This window comes from Cynocephalus volans, chromosome 2 (genome assembly GCF_027409185.1).
Source record: "Cynocephalus volans isolate mCynVol1 chromosome 2, mCynVol1.pri, whole genome shotgun sequence".
Lineage (NCBI taxonomy): Eukaryota > Metazoa > Chordata > Mammalia > Dermoptera > Cynocephalidae > Cynocephalus > Cynocephalus volans.
Window position 1 is genome coordinate 70,353,210 of NC_084461.1, and position 20,408 is coordinate 70,373,617.

The following is a 20,408-nucleotide window of genomic DNA, read 5'->3' on the forward strand; positions in this document are numbered from 1 at the left end:
GGAGTACATCTGTTTCTTTAGGTCTAATAGTGTTTGCTTTATATAACTGGGGCTCTGGTGTTGGGTGCATATATAAATATGATTGTTATTTCTTCTTTCTGGATAGATCCCTTTGTCATTATATAGTGGCATTCTTTGTCTCTTTTTATGGTTTTTGTTTTAAAGTCTATTTTATCTTATATAAGAATAGCTACTCTTGCTCATTTTTGGTTTCTGTTTGTGTGGTATATCTTTTTCCATCCCTTCACCATTAGTCTGTGTAAATCTTTACAGGTGAGATGAGTCTCTTGAAGACAGCATATAGTTGATTCTAGCTTTTTAATCCAATCGGTTAGCTACCTAAATGAAAGAATTAGAAGCCAGATGTACTGTGTTGAGGAGACAGACACTCAATACATTTTAGTTCCTTTCCCATTCCTTCCTTATCACCTCCTTTCCTTCACATTTTCTATTGTTGGTACATGAGTGAAAAGAATGAACTGCTTTTTAGTTTAATTTACTTTGCCCATGTGAGTATAAACCTATAGATATAGAGACCTATAGCTCTTTGAGGCAAGGCAGCAGCATGTTGTAAAATGCTGAACTTATTAATCATTACAGGAAACAATCTTTCTGGCTATGACCTAAGATCTGGTACAAAAAGTGGTAGTTTCTGTGATAATTTACAATGCATGTATTTCATCTGTAGTCAGAGAAAGAATGGCCGGAGTCTAATGCTTTTCAGATGAGATTTGAGACAAAATTAATGCATTGCTTAAAAATTGTTAGTTCAGTTAAAAGGTATAATTTGACTTAAAAATGTGTGGTGTAAGGATTGATTTTACTTTTTGTTTGAATTTCTGTTGCATGTGGTAAATTAGTAGTAGCAAGTAAACAAAAATTTTCTCATGTTTAGAAATTTATTTTTCATTTTAAAACTTTTATTGTTTCCCATAGTGTCTGAATCAGAGATTTCCCAAGAAGCTGATGACATGGCAATGGAAAAAGAGAAATATGTTGATGAACTGAGAAAAGCATTGGTGTCAGGAGCAGGACCAGCTGACGCATACAAGTTTAATTTTTTGAAGGAGTCTTGTCATTTCTCCTTCGAGAAAAATCTGAAAGATGTTTCAGTAAGTAAAACTTTCCATAATGTTATATGTGGTAAAATGTCACAGCACTTATTGAAGAATTATGTGTAATATTTAAGTAATTACCATAATAATCCCAGAACACCTCAGAAATAAAAGCTTGAAAAATACTTGATTTCCAAGTTGTAAGAATGCTTCAAAGTTAAAGTCATTAAAAGCTTTATATTGATGAATTGTGAAAAATAAGTATTGGAAAATATATTTAGTTTGTTTTTTCTTTTTTAAAATTATTATTAGCATATTCATTATTACAAATCGTGATTTTTCTTGATGCCCTTTACCTGACCTGTCCCTCTCCAAACCTCCTCTCTCCCTCCCCCCATCTCCAGTAATCTTAGGTTTGTTCTCTCCTTCTGAAAGTTCAATGAATTGTTGTAGTCTTTTCTCTCTCCCTCTTTCTCTCTCACTCTCAGCTTATTTCACTTAACATAATTTCCTCCAGACTTATCCATATTGCTGCAAGTGGCAGAATATAAGGTTTCTCAAACAACTACAGATAGAGCTACCATATGATTCAGCAATCCCACTATTGGGTGTATATCCAAAGGAATGGAAATCATCATGGGAAATGGATACCTGCAATCCCATGTTCATTCCAGCTCTATTTACAATAGCCAGGATATGGAACCAACCCAAGTGTCCATTGATGGAAGACTGGATAAAGAAAATGTGGTATACATACAAAATAGAATATTAGTCAGCCATAAAAAAGAATGAAATTCTGCCATTTGCAGCAACATGGTTGAATCTGGAAAACATATTTAGTTTTTAATGCTTTAAAAAATTTTAAGTTTTATGTAGTTAATTACATGAATGAGCATTTTGAAAACATGGTATTATAAATTTTAGACCTTTGTGATATGGTCTTTTTGAAATAAATTTGGGGAAATATTGATTTTAAGAAAGAAAATAATATATTTACCTTTGGATATTTAATAATTGACTATTTTCTACTTTAGTGGAATGTATTTGAAATTATAAAATGATATAGTAAGGTATAGTAAGACATATAATTAGGGATTAAGGATACATTATAGCATCAGACTTAGAAATATTAAACTAGAAAGAAATAAATTTCAGCATGAGCTTTCCAAAAGATTGCATTCTGCTCAATTCCTGCCCCAATTCAGATTAAGGCAGATGGTTTACAGTTGACCCTCTAATGACTTGGTGGTTATGGCCACCCTCCTCTTGCGCAGTTGGTGATCAGCTTGTAACTTTTGTGCCAATTTTCAGATCAGAATTTGAGCCTCAATCACATGAGTAACCTGCTTGAGATCCTCCAGCTACTTCCTAAGTGACAGACGGTTTGATTCCTAAGCCTGTACTATTTTTCCTGCATTATAGTGCCACCATTGGTCCTTCATCGTAGTCTCTATATCTCTATTAGAATGTACTATATAGAGTTATTTTTGTACATTTTCTCCTAGCTTGCTGCTGGGCCACACTGTGCACTCCAGCCCTGTGTGAGGGCATTGTGTCATTACTTAAGTACTTAACTTCCGATAGACTACTATTATGTAAGCTACTTAACTGGTTAGGGATGCCATGCATTTATGACATACTTAACAAAAAATTTTCTAATATATTTATTGAGAAAAGTCCATGTATAAACGGATCCATGCAGTTCAAACCCTTGTTGTTCAAGGGTTTGATGTATTTATTAAAAGTCTTGTGCTTATTATTTGTATATTTTACCTAAGATGATTAGATATTGAATTAGGTTTTTGTCAGTGGTTTATCAATCAGATATGAAATGTATAGTAAGAAAGGGAAGGAAATCTTTACTACATTAAGTTTACAAGCAGTTATTTAGAATTTGTTTTAGAGCTAGTCTGAATTTTAAAAATTCTTTTAAAACAACCTCTTTAGTTCAGAATGATTAAAGAGATTTCACCAATTAGGGAAACTGTTGAAGAAACAAATGGAATTATTCTCAAGTATATATTTTTGTATAGAGAATAATACAGAAAAACTGGCTTTTGTATTTTCTGGTTAGAAGATATATACCTTTCTAATTAGTTGTCAATTTACGTCAGTTTCAATATGCTGACGTTCTTAAAATGCTAATTTAAAAATTTAAAATAGGTGAAATTAGGTTTGAACTGGCTACTACAGTTTTGTCATTTATCGTAAGTGTTCTTTCCTGTTGTCCAAGCTCAATCAGATATTATTTTACACTACAGATCTGCTGACTGTTTCTTCTAATATTTTGTAATAGATCATTGTCAAATTGGGAGTAATGCCATTTTCCATTCCATAAACATTTGTATGTAACAACTAGCATTATTTCATGCAGCCTGTTTCTGGTTTTCATCTCTTTTGTATATACCAATGCATAACAAATTCCAAGTTAGGGACGTACCTTTTGGAAAGCTAAAAGATTTTTGGTATCTTTGACATGGTGAAAGGGGGAGATTTGGTACAGTAGGCATGGGTGGAGAACTTGCTGTGGTTGGCAATACATCTGGTTTTGTTGCTTCCATGAAGAAAGAAGTTCACGTACTCATGATTCATTTTTTTTTACAATTGGCTTGACATACACTGGCATCAAAGACTGGGACGGTAATCCTGAAAGATTTCTTGCTTACCACTCTGAAACTAATCAACTTTTATAGAGCCTTGAACCTTTTCAACAGGTTTTCTCAATGAATGGTAACAGCATAAAAATTCCCAGTCATGCAGAAGTGTGTTCGTTCCCTAAAGAATGTGTCTTAAAAGCACTACATTTCAGTTTAGGTAGCTTTCTCCTTGTTTATTCATTTATTTATCTGTTTCTGAGGGGGAAAAAAAAAACTACTCTCAGAACAGTTTGACAAGGAGTTTATTCATGGCTTGGCTTACTAGGGAGATATTTTTGGATGTTTAAATGAGCTAAAACTTTGAGTGTTGCAGTCAGCTTTATGGATGCAGCTGAAAAATCACTAGTTTATTTGGCCAAAGTGCTGTGGGAATCTTCCAGTGTTCAGGATGTGCTTTTGCAAACTGATTTTAGAGTGACAATATCTTGTAAATTCATCTGCTGGCGAAAATCTGCAAACAATTGGACACCAGGCAGAATACTTCTTAAGGCTAATGGTGCTTGGGTAACCTAAAATTGAAAACGAGTTCATAATCCTTTCCTTGATGATCCAGACATCTGATTGTTGCAAAAAATGACCTCCTAAACTTAGAAGAAAGGAAAAAATCAACATAGGTTAAACTCAAAAAACTGTAGTGACTTCTATTGTTTACTCTCTCTTGGCAGAAAGTACTCTAATGAGTTCTAAGCACGCTTGCTACTAGACTCACATCTCTGAGAGTCAGGGTTTTTAGGCATTTGTTGCCATTAATACAATCAGTTTTACATGTCTAATTGGATCAAAGATCACTGCACAATTTGAACTTTCTGAATAGCCAAGTCATATAAGAATTGTTTGAAATTTGTATTTATATCTAATTTTATTTTTTTAAGGATGTAACCACTAATTTTTGTATTCAGAAAAATCTGATTTTAAAAAATTATCTATGTTTTGTGTGAATGAAAGAAATGTCAATTTTCAATGCAGTGAAATGTTTTAAATATGTAACTTTTTGTCAATGTTTATACTTATTCTTTGAGAGGAGTGGGTTTACAGTTTTCATGAGATTGCTTTTGAGCTCATAGCTCCCCAGATTTCATTTGTGCTCTAATTGGCTTTTCTTTATAGATAACATAGATGTTTTATTTGAGTTTAATTCCCACTGGAATAAATGTCGAATGACTAGCTAGACACTAACTCCTTTTCTGTGTACAGTACAAACCTCTGTGACCCTTCCTGCACCAGTGCTCTTCAGCTGACAGTAGAGTGTTCTGACTGAAAGTGAACTCTTGTGCCCGCATTTAGAACTCATTATCTCTTCATAAGGAAGATCATTCGTGTACTTTGTTACTGTTTTTCTTCTGCCTTTCATAATTCATACTGATTTTGTGGTATATACTTTGTCATGCTAACAATGCATCTTAATAATATATTCTTCTTCCTTTTTTGCTTTCATAACTTGTACTGTTTCTTCAGAAATTCATTTATGAGTCACAAAAAAAGACCTCAGTATATTTGGTAAGAATAACCTTTGGCTAATCATCTAACTTTAATTTGCTCATGACTCTGTTTTCTTGTCTATAAAGTTTTAAAGTGATTTCTTAGATTCATTCCAGGTTGTCTAGCATACTGTAGTTTTATAATTTAAAAAATAGCTCTAATGAAGGAAAGCCACAAGGTTTGAAGGGAAGTTAAATATGATTTTATACGTATTTGTGTACAGCATGTCTATAAAGTAAATATATAAAAAAAAAAACCCTACAATTGGCTGAAGGTCTCTAGTAGCATTACAGCAAAATCTATTTCTATTTTCTTTCTCCTTTTCTCTCCTGCTACTTACTAAGCATGCCGCTTTTTTTTTCTCTGATGTAAAAATCCTAATAGGCAGTTTGGGGTTAATATGCTTTTATGATGTTGGAGACTCAGGCTTCTTTAGTCATATTGATTTGTCACTTTTAACAGGTAGTTTTTATCTCATGGTCCAAGATGGCTGCTCTAGCTTCACTATTATGTTCCTTCACTATTAGACAGCAGGACCAAGTTAAAGATAAAGAGCATATGACTTTTTCTTGAGGCATCACTCCGAAATTGCTTATATTTCTTTTGCTGACATCCCATCGTCCAGAACTCAGTCACATGGCTTTACCTACCTGCAAGGGAATCTCTGAAATGTAGTCTTCAGCTTCTGTGCTCAGAAGTTTCCATTACTATGTAAAAAGGGAAAGATGGATATTGAGGGACTACTCGTAATCTCTGCATGTTAATATTCAGGAAAGATTGAAACATTTATCATTCAGAAAGGTTCACTTTTATTTTTACAAAGGTATTTCTCTAGTATTTTAGTTACTAATAAGTATTTCAGTTATATTTTAGTTTTGAAAATGTTAGAACATTTAGTAAAGTACAGACTAGTCTGTACCTTAACATATGTTGTAACTTGTATTTACATTTTTTAGTGGAAAATGCATCCTAAGTTCAAACAGCCTCCCTACATTTATTTAATTCATATTTCTCAGATATATGAAAATGATGTAAAATAAGTTGGCCAAAAAAACCAGCCAAAGTTCTTTTTAAAAACATCAGCCCAAAGTCCTATATTGTTGCCATGTGTCCTTGTGGTTTGAGGGACTCTGAATTCAAAGGCCATTTCCAGAAGAAATATCAGAATTTGAACATTTATTGTGGTACTTTGCCAAAGACTTTGTCAAAAATAGTAATGACTTTCAGGTTTATGGAAGTATGGGTTGCAAATGTGTTGTTTGAATGCCTGAAAAGGAAATTGTCGTATTCTTTATTTCTGTGATGAAAGTATTTGTGTATGTATGCCATTTTTATACTAAATATTTTATAATTTCCTGACCCTTTTGTAATGTGGGAATGAAATCAGTAATGTAAGTGGTGCAGAAATCCCGTTCAAAGTATATATTTTCTAGTTAAGCCAAGGAAGAGATTTTAGAACTACTAATTTTAAAAATAAAATTATTCATTTTTAGTTGTACAATTTTGTGTTTGAGGATTCATTTTCTTGCTTCATATTGCTCTTGTTTGATTTAAATTATCAAATTATTTTGTTTCTACAGGATTTTTTGTTACTACAGGATTGTTCAGGAAAGAAACAACTTACTCTGAGAACAGAAGTAGAAAGTGTGTAAAAACCTTGCTATTAAAAGGACTTCTAAGTGTTATTCATGTTAATATTTGCTTATTATTTTTCAGTTAATCTACCTACTTTAACAAGTATTCTCTTACTTCATCAAGGGGACTTGGTATTGTCACTTTTTGTAGGTAAGGAAATAGATGCTGAAAGTTGCTAAGAATGAATAGAGATAGTAATTTAGGTAGGGTAGAATCTAGAATCAGTTTTTAAAAAAATATTTTTGTTTAGGTGTATATAATTTATGTACAATAAAATGCACCTATGTTGAGTGTAAAGTTTTTAACACTCAAGACAGTTCCTTCATGCCTCTTTGCAATCAGTCCTCAATGACCCCTTTTCTTCTCCCAACCCTGCCCACCCTCCAGGCCCCAGGCAGCCACTGTACTGCTTTCTATTACTGTAGATTAGCTTTACCTGTTTTAGAATTTCATAAAAATGGAACTATATGGTATGTACTCTTGCTAGTAACTTTATTTGCATAATATAATATTTTTGAGATTCATCATCATGTGTTGTGTATCTGCAGTTCATTCCTTTTGGTTGCCAAGTAGTATTCCATTATATGGATATACCACATTCACTTTTTGATGCCTGTGTAGGTAGTTTCCAGTTGTGGGCTAATGTCAGTAAAGCTATGCACATTCAAGTCTTTTTGTGGGTATGTTTTTATTTTTAACAGCTTTATTGAGATACAGTTAATGTATAATAAAATGTGCATATAGAAATTGTATAATTGGGTAAATGTGCATATAGAAAGTGTATAATTGGGTAAATTTTCAGATGTGTACGTATCCGTGAAACTGTCACAAAATCAAGATAGTAAATTCTCAGGCTGCCCCAATTTTTTTGTGCCCTTTGTAATTCCTTCCTTTTTCTCCCATCTCCCCACCTAGTCACCAGACAACCACTGATCAGCCTTCTGTCACTGTAGATTAGTTTACAATTTCTTTTATTATTATTATTATTTTTTAATTAATTAATTAATTAATTATTATTTTTTAAAAATTTACATATTAACTTTTTTTTTTAAGTTTTATTTCGTCGATATACATTGTGGCTGATTATTGCTCCCCATCAACAAAACCTCCCTCCCTTCTCCCTCCCCCCCTCCCCCCCAACAATGTCCTTTCTGTTTGCTTGTCGTACCAACTTCAAGTAGTTGTGGTTGTTATATCTTCTCCCCCCCCCCCCGGTTTGTGTGTGTGTGTGTGTGTGTGTGTGTGTGTGTGTGTGTGAATTTATATATTAATTTTTAGCTCCCATCTAGAATTTTATATAAATGTGATCAACATAATTATTTTGAGATTTCTCCATGTTGTATGATTCAATAATTTATTCCTTTACTACTTAGCAGTGTTACATTTTATGGATATACCCCTAATTATTTCTGCATTCACCTTTTGATGGACATTTGAGTTGTTTCTACTTTTGGATTATAACAAAGCTACTGTGAGCATTTGTATATAAATCTTTGCATAGAGATATTTTATTTTTCCTGGATAATTCCTAGTAGAATAGTTGTTGAGTTAAATGGTAGGTGCATTATTAACTTTTTAAGAATTTGCCCAACAGTTTTCTGTAGTGGTTGTACTATTTTACATTCTGACCAGCAGTGTATAAGAGTTGTAGTTGTTCCACATCCATGTCAACACTTGAAATGGTCAGATTTTTAATTTTAGACATTCTAGTGGATGTGTGACAGTATTTCATTGTATTTTAAATTTGCGTTTTCCTAATGTCTGGTGGTGTTTCTTGCCATCAATAGTGGTGAGTTTGTTCAGATCCTTCACATTTTTTTTATTGAGCTGTTTATTTTCTTACTGAGTTTTGAAGAGTTCTTTATATTTTCTGGATATGAGTTCCTTAACAGATATACAATTTGGAAATACAGATGCTCCTTGACTTACAGTAGGGTTATGTCCTGATAAACTCTCATTAAGTCAAAAATGCATTTGATACACCTAACCTATTGAACATCATAGCTTAGTCTAGGCTACCTTAAATATGCTCAGAACACTTACCTTAGCCTATAGTTGGTCAAAATCATCTAACACAAAGCCTATTTTATAGTAAAATGTTGAATATCTCATGTAATTTGTTGATATTCAGTTGAATGCCTATTGATTTTGCACCATTGTAAAGCTGAAAAATTCTGAGTTGAATCATCTTAAGTTGGGGGCTGTCTTATACCTTCTTCCAGTTTGTGGGAGAAGAAAAGAAATACTTAATTTTGAGGGCATTAAGTTTTTTTCTTTTATAGATCATACTTTTGTTATCATATAAATTTTTGTCTAACCCAAGGTCATACAGATTTTCTCCTGTGTTTTCATGTGTGAATATTTTTTATAACTTCAGGTTTTATATTTAGAGTCTGTGATACATTTTGAGTTAATTTTTGTATATGGTTTATGGTATGGATTGAAGTTCACTTTTGCATATGGATATTCAGTAACATTTTAGCACCATTTGTTGAATTATCCACTGAATTTTCCTTGCATTTTGTTGAAAATCAATTGACCATGTATATATTGATCTATATTTGGATGCTGTCTACTCCATTGCTTTATTTATCTCCGTGCCAACCACAAACTGTCTTGATAACTTAATTTATAATAAATCTTGAAATTAGGTGTAGTATAAGTCCTTCAACTTTATTCTTTTTCAAAGTTGCTTTAGTTATTCTATGTACTTCAAATTTTTAAAATGAGATTTAGAATCAATTTGACAATTTATACAAACAAGTCTGCTAGGATCTTTTTTGGGAATGCATTTGTATCTACAGAATTGGCATCTTAACAATATTGGTTAGACGTCGGACCCATAAACATGATATATCTCTCTATTTATTGAAATTGGTGTTTCCCAACTCGGGGAGTTTTGCTTTTCTAGGGACATTTGGCAGTGGCTGGAGACATTTTTGATTGTTATGGCTGGCAGCTGCTACTGGCATCCAATGGGTAGGGACCAGGGATGCTGCCAAACATCCTACAGTGCTCAGAACAGCCTTCTACAACAAAGAATTGTCTGGTCCAAAATGTTAGTCATGTTGAGGTTTAGAAATCCTGAATTAGATCTCATTAATTACTTAGCAATTGTTTGTCATTTTCAAAGTACAGATCTTGTAAATCTTATACCAGATTTATCACTTTGAAGTGAAAACCGAGATCACTGATTTGAGACCTTTCTTCTTTCCTGATGTAGACATTTTAGGGTCTAAATTTTCTTTCAAGTGCTGCTTTAATTGCAGTCCACAAATTTTAGTGTGTTGTGTTTTCATTTTCATTTCCTTTAAAGTACTTTCTAATTTCCCTTTTGATTTTGGTTTTTGCCCTTGAATTATTTAGAAGTTTGTAATTTAGTTTTCAACTTTTTTGATATTCCACATGTCTTTCTATTATTTCTGTATATATTTTTTCCATTTTTCTGCTTTGAACTACTTTTTTATTTATTTAAACTAGGTTTCTTTCTCTGTTGGTTTTTAATTTAGTTCCATTGTTGTTAGAAAACTATGTATGTTTTGAATCCTCTCAAATTTATTGGGACTTTTATTATGGCCCTAATATTGTTTGTCTTGTTCAATGTTCTTTGTACACTTGAAACAAATACTAACTCTGCTGTTGCTGGGTGGATGTTCTATAAATGTTAATTAGATAAGTTGGTGATGGCTGCTATGGTTTGTATGTCACCTCCAAATCTCATGTTGAAACTTATCCCCATTGTAACAGTACTGAAAGGGTAGGAAATCCGACTGTGGTATTTGAAAGGTGGGGCTATGCTGTCATAAATGGATGAATGCATTCATAGATTAATGGGTTAATGGATTAATGGCTTATCATGGGAGTAAACTGGTGGCTTTGTAAGAAGAAAGAGCATGTTAGCATGCTCTTGCCCTCTTGCCATGTGATGCCCTGTGCGGGCTCAGGGCTTGACAGAGAGCCCCCACCAGGAAGAAGGACCTCTGCAGATGTAGCCCCTGGACCTTGGACTCCCCACTCTCAAGAATTGTAAGAAATAAGTTTTCTTTATAAATTACCCAGTTTCTGTATTCTGCTATAAGTGACAGAAAACTAGACAATGGTGTTGCTTAAGTTTTCTATATTCTTGCTTATTTTCTGTCTACTTGTTCTACCTGTGACTAAGAATGTCTTCAAATCCATAACTAATGATGTTTTTGTTTACTTCTCCTTGAAGTAATATTGGGTATTACTTGATGTATTTTGAGTTTTTGTTAATTAGGTACAACACATTATGTTTTGTCATGTCCTCTCGATGAATTGACTCCTTTTTCTTTATGGAATGACCCACTAGTTCTGTTAAGGTTCTTTGATCTGAAATCTACTTTACATGATATTAGTCTCCTTCTCCAGCTTTCTTATGCTTGGAGTTAGCATAGTATATATTTTTTCATCTTTCTGCTTTTAACTATTTTTGTATTTATTTAAATTAGGTTTCTTTTAGGAAGAATATAGTTAGGTCTTGCTTTTTAAATCCAGTCTGGCAATCTGTGTCTTTCAAATGGGGTGTTTAGGCCATTTGCATTTTGTGTAATTATCGATAATGGTGGTTTTAAGATCTGTCTATTTGTTCCATTTTTATTTCACTTTCTCATTACTCTTTTTCTTTTTACAAAATCATTTTTTGACAGCTTTTTTTATTGAAACATAACTGATTATACATATTTGTGGGGTACAGATTTGAATATCAGTACCTGTGTACAATATGTGGTGATCATATCAGGATAATTTGTATACTCACGTTTACAAAACATAATCAATCTTTTTGACCCTTAACCAATTTCTTGTTGCCCCCCTCCCCATCCCACCTCTAGTAACCATGGTTCTGTTTTCTTTTTTATTGAAAGTTCAACATATTATTGTGATTGTCCTTTCTTTCTTTCATTCTTTCTTCTAAACGTTTTATGGTTTTACGTTACACATTTAGATCTATGATCTATTTTGAGTTAATTTTTGTATAAGGTATGCAGTGTAGGTTGAGTTTCATTTTCTTGGCTACAAATGTCCAATTGCTCTAATACCATTGGTTGAAAAGACTTTCCCTTTTCCATTGAATTGTTTTGGCATCTTTATTAAAAATCATTAGCTGTACTTACATGGGTCTATTTTGGGACTCTGTAATCTGTTTCATGGATCTATGTGTCTATCCCTTCACCACTAAACACCACACTGTCTTAATTACTGTAGCCACATTGTGAGCTTTAAAATTTGGTTGTTTGATTCTTTCAATTTCATTATTTTTTTTTTTTCAATATTGCTTTAGATAATTTAGTTACTTTGCCTTTCCCCATACATTTTAAAAATCATCTTTACTCTCTTTGCCAAAAAATCCTATTGGATCTTCCAGTCATCAACATAGTATGTCTATTTATTTAGGCTTTATTTGATATCTTTTATCAGCATTTGGCTTTTAGCAAACAGAGCCTGTACATGTTTTATTAGATCGATGCTTAAGTAATTCACTCCTTTTGGAGCTATTAAAAATGGTATTTTTTTAAAAATTTGAGTTTGCAGTGTTTCATTACTAGTATATAGAAATAAGATTGACATGTGTGTTTACGTGTGTGTGTGTTGACCTTGTATTCTCTAACATTTCTAAATTTATTTGTTCTAGGAATCTTTTAAGATTTCTTGGGATCTTTTATGTAAACAATAATCATCTGCATATAGGTACAGTTTCAAAGGATGTCTCTGACAGCCTTTGGGTGCAGCCAGAGACTTGCCACAAGAGTAGAGCTGCTGCAGAGAACCCCCATAGGGCAATGCTGAGTGGAGCTGTGGGGGCACAGCCACCTCAGACACCCCAGAGCTGTAGAGCCCCACCATGCAGCGCCAGCATAAGAAACCTGCAGGCATGCAACTTCAGTGTGTGATTAGGCTCAGCCCAAGGGGGTGGGGTTTCCTAAGGCCTTGGGCCTATATTAGTCCATTTCTGTTGCTTATAACAAAACACCTGGAACTGGGTAATTTATAAAGAAACAATATTTATTACTTACAGTTTTGGAGGCTGGGAAATCCAAAGTCCACGGAACACATATGGTGAGGGTCTTCTTTGGCGGTGGCTTCAGTGACATAGGGTATCACGTTGTGAGATGGCAGAAACAGTGAGAAAGAAACTCTTACATTCTCTCCTTTTAAAGCCCTTAGAACCATGCCCATGTAATATGGCATAATCCTTATAGTCTAATCACCTCTGCAAGGTACTACCTTTTAATTATCAAAATAGGATCCCCCCCCCCCCAGTCCCAGCCACTAACAGTTACAGTGGGGATTAAGCTTCAGTGACTTTTGGGGGCCATTCAGTTCACTGAAGGGAATAATTCTCATAAGTGTGTCTGGAAGATGAGACATGGAGTCAAAGAAGATTATTCTCCAACTATAAGGTCTATTGTTGTTTGCTCTGTTGGGTTTTGGACTTGGTTACTCTCTCCTTTATTTTTTTATTTTTTATTTTTTCCCCTATTTCCCTCTTTGGTATAGAAATGTCTGTCTTGTTCCTGTTCCATCATTGTGTTTTGGAAGCACATTACTTGTTTATTTGATTTCACAGGCTCACAGCTGGAAGTTTGCCTCAGGATTAATTGTACCCTGAATCTCACCTTTATGTGATTTAGATGAGATTCTGGAGTTTGGACTTTTGAGTTGGTGTTAAAACAAGTTAAGAATTTGGGGGCTATTGGGATGGAATGATAGTATTTTGCATGTGAGATGGACATGAATTTTGGGAGCTGGGGTGAAATGTTATGGTCTGAACATGTTCCCCCAAATTTGTGTGTTGGAAATCTTCAATGCAGTAGTGTTGGGAGGAGCGGCCTAATGGGACTTGTTTTGGTCTTAGGGCTCCACTTTCACAAATGGATTACTGCCACTATAAAAAGGGCTTGTGGGAGAGGGTTCCCTCTCTTTTGCTTTTTTGCCATATAAGGACACAGTATTCCTCCCCTCCAGAGAAACCATCTTAGAAGCAGAAAGCAGCTGTCATCAGATGCATAACCTGTGTGTGCCTTGCTCTTGGACTTCCCAGCTTCCATAACTGTGAGAATAAATTTTTGTTCTTTATAAATTACCAAGTTTCACATATTCTGTTATAGCAACACAAAACTGACCAAGACACCTTGCATTTCTGGAATACACCCACTTAATAGAAGAGTACTACCTGATTAGCTCAGGGTGAGAATGAACGATGAGGATCTGCCCATAATTTCCATAGGCACAGCAGCAAGTTGGGAGAAGAAAGGGTTCTACTTTACTAGTTCAAGAGAAGGATGACTGACAAAGCTCCACCTAGTCTCCTCTCTGTAGAGTACTTGATGGGGATGGGGATGAGCACAGCTGCTTCTGGATTATTTGCATGGATTGGGGGTGAGGGAGAGAGGTTCTAGGCAAAAAAACTTCTTTTTATGGTTAACTTTTTCTGCTTCCTTTGGCCAAATAGAGTGGCTTTTTTGTTTGTTGTTTTATTTTCAACCATTGTTGCTTTTATGTTGTAGGTTTCTTTAATACCCAGGCTGGAAATATAGAATGCAACAAAACAAATAAAGGAACTTCATTCCAAATCTTTGCTCAAGTTCTAAGGTCCCTAGTAAGTCTGCCTTCTTTTCTCCATCTTAAAGAATCTTCCCATAGTTACTTTGAGTACTTTCTTATAGAGGTTTTTATTGTAATTAGTAGTAGAAATATGATATAATGTACTATCTTCATCTTGTCTGGAATTACAATTCTAAGTTATCTTTTAAAGTGATTTCAATATTTTAAAAAATTCTTTTATATTTACCTATATAGTTACCTCTTCTGGACCAATTCATTCCTCTGTGTAGATTTCCATGTAATATTTGTCTTCTGCCTGAAGGACTTTGTTTAATATTTCTTATTGTGCAGGTCTGTTTGTGATGAATTCTTTTACATTTTGTCTATCTGCAAAAGTCTGTATTTTGCCTTTCTTTTTAAAAGATATTTTCACTGGGTATAAAATTCTAGGTTGACAGTTTTTTTCTTTCAGTACTTTAAAAATGTTGCTCAACTCTCTTATGGCTATTACTTTTTTCTGATGAGAAGTCAGCTGCCATTCTTAATGTTGTTCTTATCTAAGCAATGTGCCCTTTGTTCCCAGCTGCTTTTAAGGTTTTTCTTTGTTTATCATAGCCTTTAAGTAATTTGTTTATGATGTGCCTTGGTGTAATTTTATTTGTTTATTGAGACTCTTCAATCTATTAGTTTATAGTTTTTCTGTTTCCTTTCCTCCTTTTTTGGTGACTCTCCTTACATGTATATTAAGTTCTTTGAATTTGTCCCACAGCTCACTGATCCTCTTTTCTTTCTTACTGTGTTTTATTTTGGATAGTTTCTACTGCTATGTCTATAGGTCACTAATCTTTTCTTCTGCTATGTCTAATATGCTATTAATTCCATTCAATTTCTTTTTCATTTCAGACATTGTGGTTTTCATCTTTGTAAGTCTTCTTAAATATCTTCCAATCTTTCTTTTACATTCTTGAACATATGGAATAGAATTGTAATAGCTTTTAATGACCTTGTCTACTAATCTTCTGTAATCTTTATTACTTTTGGGTTGTTTTTGATAGGTTTTTCTGCTCATTATGTGCTCTGTTTTTCTTTTTCTTTGCATGCATGGTAATCTTTGATTGGATGCCAAACATTGTGAATCTTTTTATTTGGTGCTGTACATTTTTGTATTTCTTTGAACTTGTACATTGTTCAGGCACATAGGTAAGTTGCTTGGAAATAGTATAATACTTTTGGGTCTTGCTTTTAAACTTCGTCAAACAAAAACAGAACTTTTATTTAGGCCTAATTTTACCCCCCAGTATTGGGGTAAAATACCTCTAAGTCCCTTACCTGATCCCCATTTTTTCTACACAGGGTAACAACATGAAGATTTTTGTGATTATGTATGTCATTTTAGCTCTATGTATCAATTACATTATGTTGTTTTTAGCTTCTTAAGTTTTATCACATATTGTGGTAACCTGTCCTTTAAATAGATTTGTTGCTTAGTTTGACCTTGTGGAAACTTTTAAAATTTGAGATTCCTCCCCCAGGTAAGATAGCATTTTTTTTTAAATACCATTGCTTCATTCCATGCACATGAGACATTTAGGCTCAGGAAGAGAATTACCAGGGCACCTGAGTCAAAGTTGTGATAATCCTCATTATTTAATTACTGTTTGGGAATTTGGGTTTTCATTTGACTTTCGTGACTCTCCAGCATTAATAAAAAGTAAGCCATTATAATTATTAGGCTATCATCATTTAAAATTAAATCTATTAAAGGTAAAGTACTTCAAGTGATTCTATGCCTTTGAAATTCTCACTTCAGAATTTCACATTTTCAAAGTATTTTTAGGTCACCTACATTCTTAATACTGTTTTAAATTATTACATAGAAAATTTAAAGTTAGTCATACTTTGAAAAATTGATTTGTGAAGCTATAAAGACCTATAGTCCTCTTTATCAATTTAATTGATTTATATTCAGTTATTTGTTTTAAATAGACATTTTTAAAAATTTGTCTTACAAAATTCAGTTATCAAGATGAATAAGTTCTTTAGAGCTAATGTATAAGCTGATGACTACAGGTAACATTGCTGCACTGTTACTTGGAATTCGCTGAGGATGAATATTAAGAGTTCTCACCACACACACACACACACACACACACACACACACACACACACACACACACGGTAACTGTGTGGTGATAAATATGTTAATTAGCTTCATTGTGCTGATTATATTTCACATTGTATATGAATATCAAGTTATCAAGTTTTATACCTTAAATAGATACAAAAAAATCACACTTTCATGTATTATTACCATCCAAAAGCTATAAATAAATAAATAACCACTTGAATCAAGAGAATATAAAAATACTAGAACATCTAAAATCATATGGTAATGTTAATAAGATGATGGCATATACTTCTATGTTAGGAAAAATTTTATAAAATAATTGCTAATTAAGTTGATATATATGAATGCAGAACAGAAATCTTTATTGATGATAAATATATCACAGCTAATATAATAATTAGACTAAATAGGGTATTTCATTGGGTGAATTTGGAGGGGACATAATATAGTATTGTTGTGTCACTCCATCTAAAAATGTTGAATTTAGGAAGTTTAGAGAAAAAGCTGTAGAAATACTGTCAAAATTATATTACAATTATTATACATTTTTAAATGGCTATAATTTTATATTTTAAAATATCACTATTGAAACAATTTACAGCCAGAGAATCCTGTTGAACATCTGTAACCCATTCTGGGCGTGTTATTGTCCCACTGCTTAGGTAGTGATGAACTCTTAGTTTGGCTACCTGGATTTGAATCCTAGCCCAGTAGCTATTCAACTGTTTGTTCTCAGTTCTTTTGTCTGTTTGTAATTTGGAAATAATGCTAGTACCTCCCTCACAGTATTGTTGTAAGGATTTAATGAATTATTGTGTGTGTGTGTGTGCGCACACAAGCGCATGTTTTCTCTAGAACAGTCCTTTCTTACAGTAGACACTTTATAAGTGTTTGTTGTTAATGCAAGGGTATTCAGAAAATTCATGGAAAGATTCACATTATCTTTTAATTCTATTTTTCTATGAACTTTTTGAAGTTGTTCTCATATTTCCTTGACTGTTTTTCTATTATATAGTAAACTCCTTGAAGGAAATGATCATATTTAGCTGAATTTGAAACTCCAGCAAAACCATTTGTTTGGGGATGAACTTTTGTTGAGAGGAAATTTTTGCATAGTATAAAGAACTTATTATCTGGGCTTGAATCTTGAATCTAACTATTTCTAATTATGTGGTTTTCAGCAAATCATTTATCTTTATTTTATGATGAAAAACCTAGTTCTAACAGGTTAATAATGCTGATTCACAGGGTTTTAATGGTTGTGGGCACTAGGATTGTTAAATGTGTGCAAATGCATTGTAAACTGTGAATTGGTATACTCTGAGACCTTTCTCAGGAGGACATTGGGCTGATGCTTTGCATTTAGAAGGGCCTCAAATATATACTTCTGGTGTTATTTCTAGATGAGTTTATACTCATAGTCATAATATGCATTCTTTATACCAGTATAAAATTGTGTCCCATTACAAGCCATACAACTTGAAGTGCACTATGAAAAATTACATCATTTTAGATGTCAATCCAATTTTTATAAACTTTGTAACCTTTTAATATATTTGGAACCTAAAAAATTGAGAATGGCTTAGTTCTCCTTTGACCTCAGAGAGGCCCTATTAGATGTTTATTATTGTTATGCTGTATACTTTATCGAATATATTATTGGTGTACCCAGTTTCCAGGTTTTTTGTTCAGTTTTTATAGTAATATAACATGAATTGATTAAAATTGACCATATGGCAAATAATTTTGTATTCAAAACTAGAACCATCTAAACAAAAGAATTGTTCTAAACGTATGTATTTTGTAGTTATTCATTTAAAAGATACACCATTGTAATAATTAAAAACTAATTTTTTTATTTGTGCAGCTCCTCGTGAGAATGTGATATTGCTGGCTACAAATGATCCAGCAACAGTCCGATAGTGGGGAGATGTCTGCAGTGACTAGAACAATAATGGTGGATTACAGTGATGTTTTCTGATTTGTTATAGTTCTTAGTTGTTTATATGTTTTGATAGATATCTCTTTTTTTAACACTTTAATATTAGACTTATAAAAAAGTTGCAAAAATGGTAAAGGGAATTCCCTTACCCGATGTCCCCAAATGTTCACATATTACATATGTAACCATAATACAATTATTAAAACCAGGAAATTAACATTGACACAGTAATCTGCAGATCTTATTTGAATTTCACCAGTTGTCCTGCTAAAGGCCTTTTTGGTCCAGAACACAATCTAGTATTCCCCTTTGCATTTAATTGTCTCTTTAGTCTTTTACATTCTGTGAAAGTTCATCGGTCTTTGTTTTTCATGATCTTGGACTCTTGAAGAGTACCAGCCAGTTATTTTGTAGAATGTCTCTCAGTTTAGGTTTGTCTGTCGTTTCTTCATGATTAGATTGATTTTATGCATTTTTCACAAAAATACCACAGAAATGATATTGTTCCCTTCTCAATATTAGGAGTATGTGCAATATATATATAATATCCATATGAATTAGTGCTGGTGATACTAACTTTGAATACTTGGTTAAGGTGGTCCATGCCAGGTTTTCTACTATAAACTTGCTTTTTTCTCCTTTATAATGATAAATATTTTGTGAGGAGATATTTTGTGAGTACTGTGTTTCATCATACTTTTACTCACTAATTTTAGCATCAATTGATGATTTTTGCCTCTGACAGTTATTGCTTTATATACCCAATTATGATTTTCCATTTTCGTCATTACTTTACTTTTGTTAATTGAAATTCTAGTATAAGAAAAAGCTGTTCCTTCACCTCCATTTGTTTTCTGTTATTTATATCAGTATGGACTCATGGGTATTTATTTTATTTTATGTGTTAAATTATTAACATTATTTGTTTTGTTGCTCAAGTTTTTCTTGATTCGGCTACTGGGAGCTTCTTCAACTTGACTCTTGTATTTTTTTAGATACGTGTCAGTTACTTTTGAGCACTTTCTTCCTGGCACTATAAAATGTAACAGGTTCATCTTTTCTTCCCTGACCCAACTCTGTAATCAACCATTTCTCCAAAGAGCCATGTTTCCTTTGATTTGAGACTGTATTTAGTAATCAAGATCGGAGTACTAGGTGTGCTCATTGCTACAGAGGTGCTATTGCTCTGAGTTCTCTCAGACGACTAGCAGAGATAGCAAATATATGTGTATACTCATACAGATAATACACACATCTGTGTTTGTCCATCTGTATATATCTTAAAAGCTATTAGTTTAACCCTGTGTTACAGAGTTTATTCTGGCCTTCCTCTCTTTCTTATTTGTAACTTTCTCTGACTGTGAAAGTCTGGCTTTCATTATCCACAGTATATTTACTTATTTGCTCAGTCCTAGTATACACAGAATAGTTCAAGAATTGCTAACTTATATCCTTGTGATAAACAACTTTTCTAAATGTAGTGCAATATTTATATGTAGTTCTTTTTGTCTTTATCCTTATAGTGTATAAAAAAATATCTTAAATTAGTTCTGTTCTTTCCCACCTCTTTTGGTGTCTCTATTTCATTTTTGTTTCATTTCAATTCTGGTTTATTAATTAATTACTTGTTGGTAAATGAACAATTGTAACAGATCAGAGCTATATGAAAAGATATATTCAGAGATGTGCCACTTCACTCTCATCCCTAGTACCCTCTTTTTTCCATACTTTTTTCATTATATTCCTAGCCAAACGACTCTTTTAGGTAACCAGTTTCATCAGTTTCTGGGTTATGTGTCCTGTATGTCTTTTGTACAAATTAGAATATATATTATCTTATATTCTATTTTTTCTTGTATGAAAGGTTGTATACTACAAATCCTTTTTTTTTTTTTTTTTCACATATCAAGTGTATCCTGGAAATCACACCATATCAATTCATAAAGATC

General features: G+C 33.1%; 1 protein-coding gene across 2 annotated transcripts in view; it reads left to right on the forward strand.

The window, feature by feature from the left end:
* XRCC4 (X-ray repair cross complementing 4) overlaps window positions 1-20,408 on the forward strand; it is a 274,482-nt gene that overhangs the window by 38,744 nt on the left and 215,330 nt on the right. For both annotated transcript variants that reach the window (XM_063086598.1, XM_063086599.1), the window contains exon 3: window positions 937-1,112. In XM_063086598.1, the coding sequence (XP_062942668.1) occupies window positions 937-1,112 (176 nt within the window). The remainder of the gene's footprint in view (window positions 1-936; window positions 1,113-20,408) is intronic.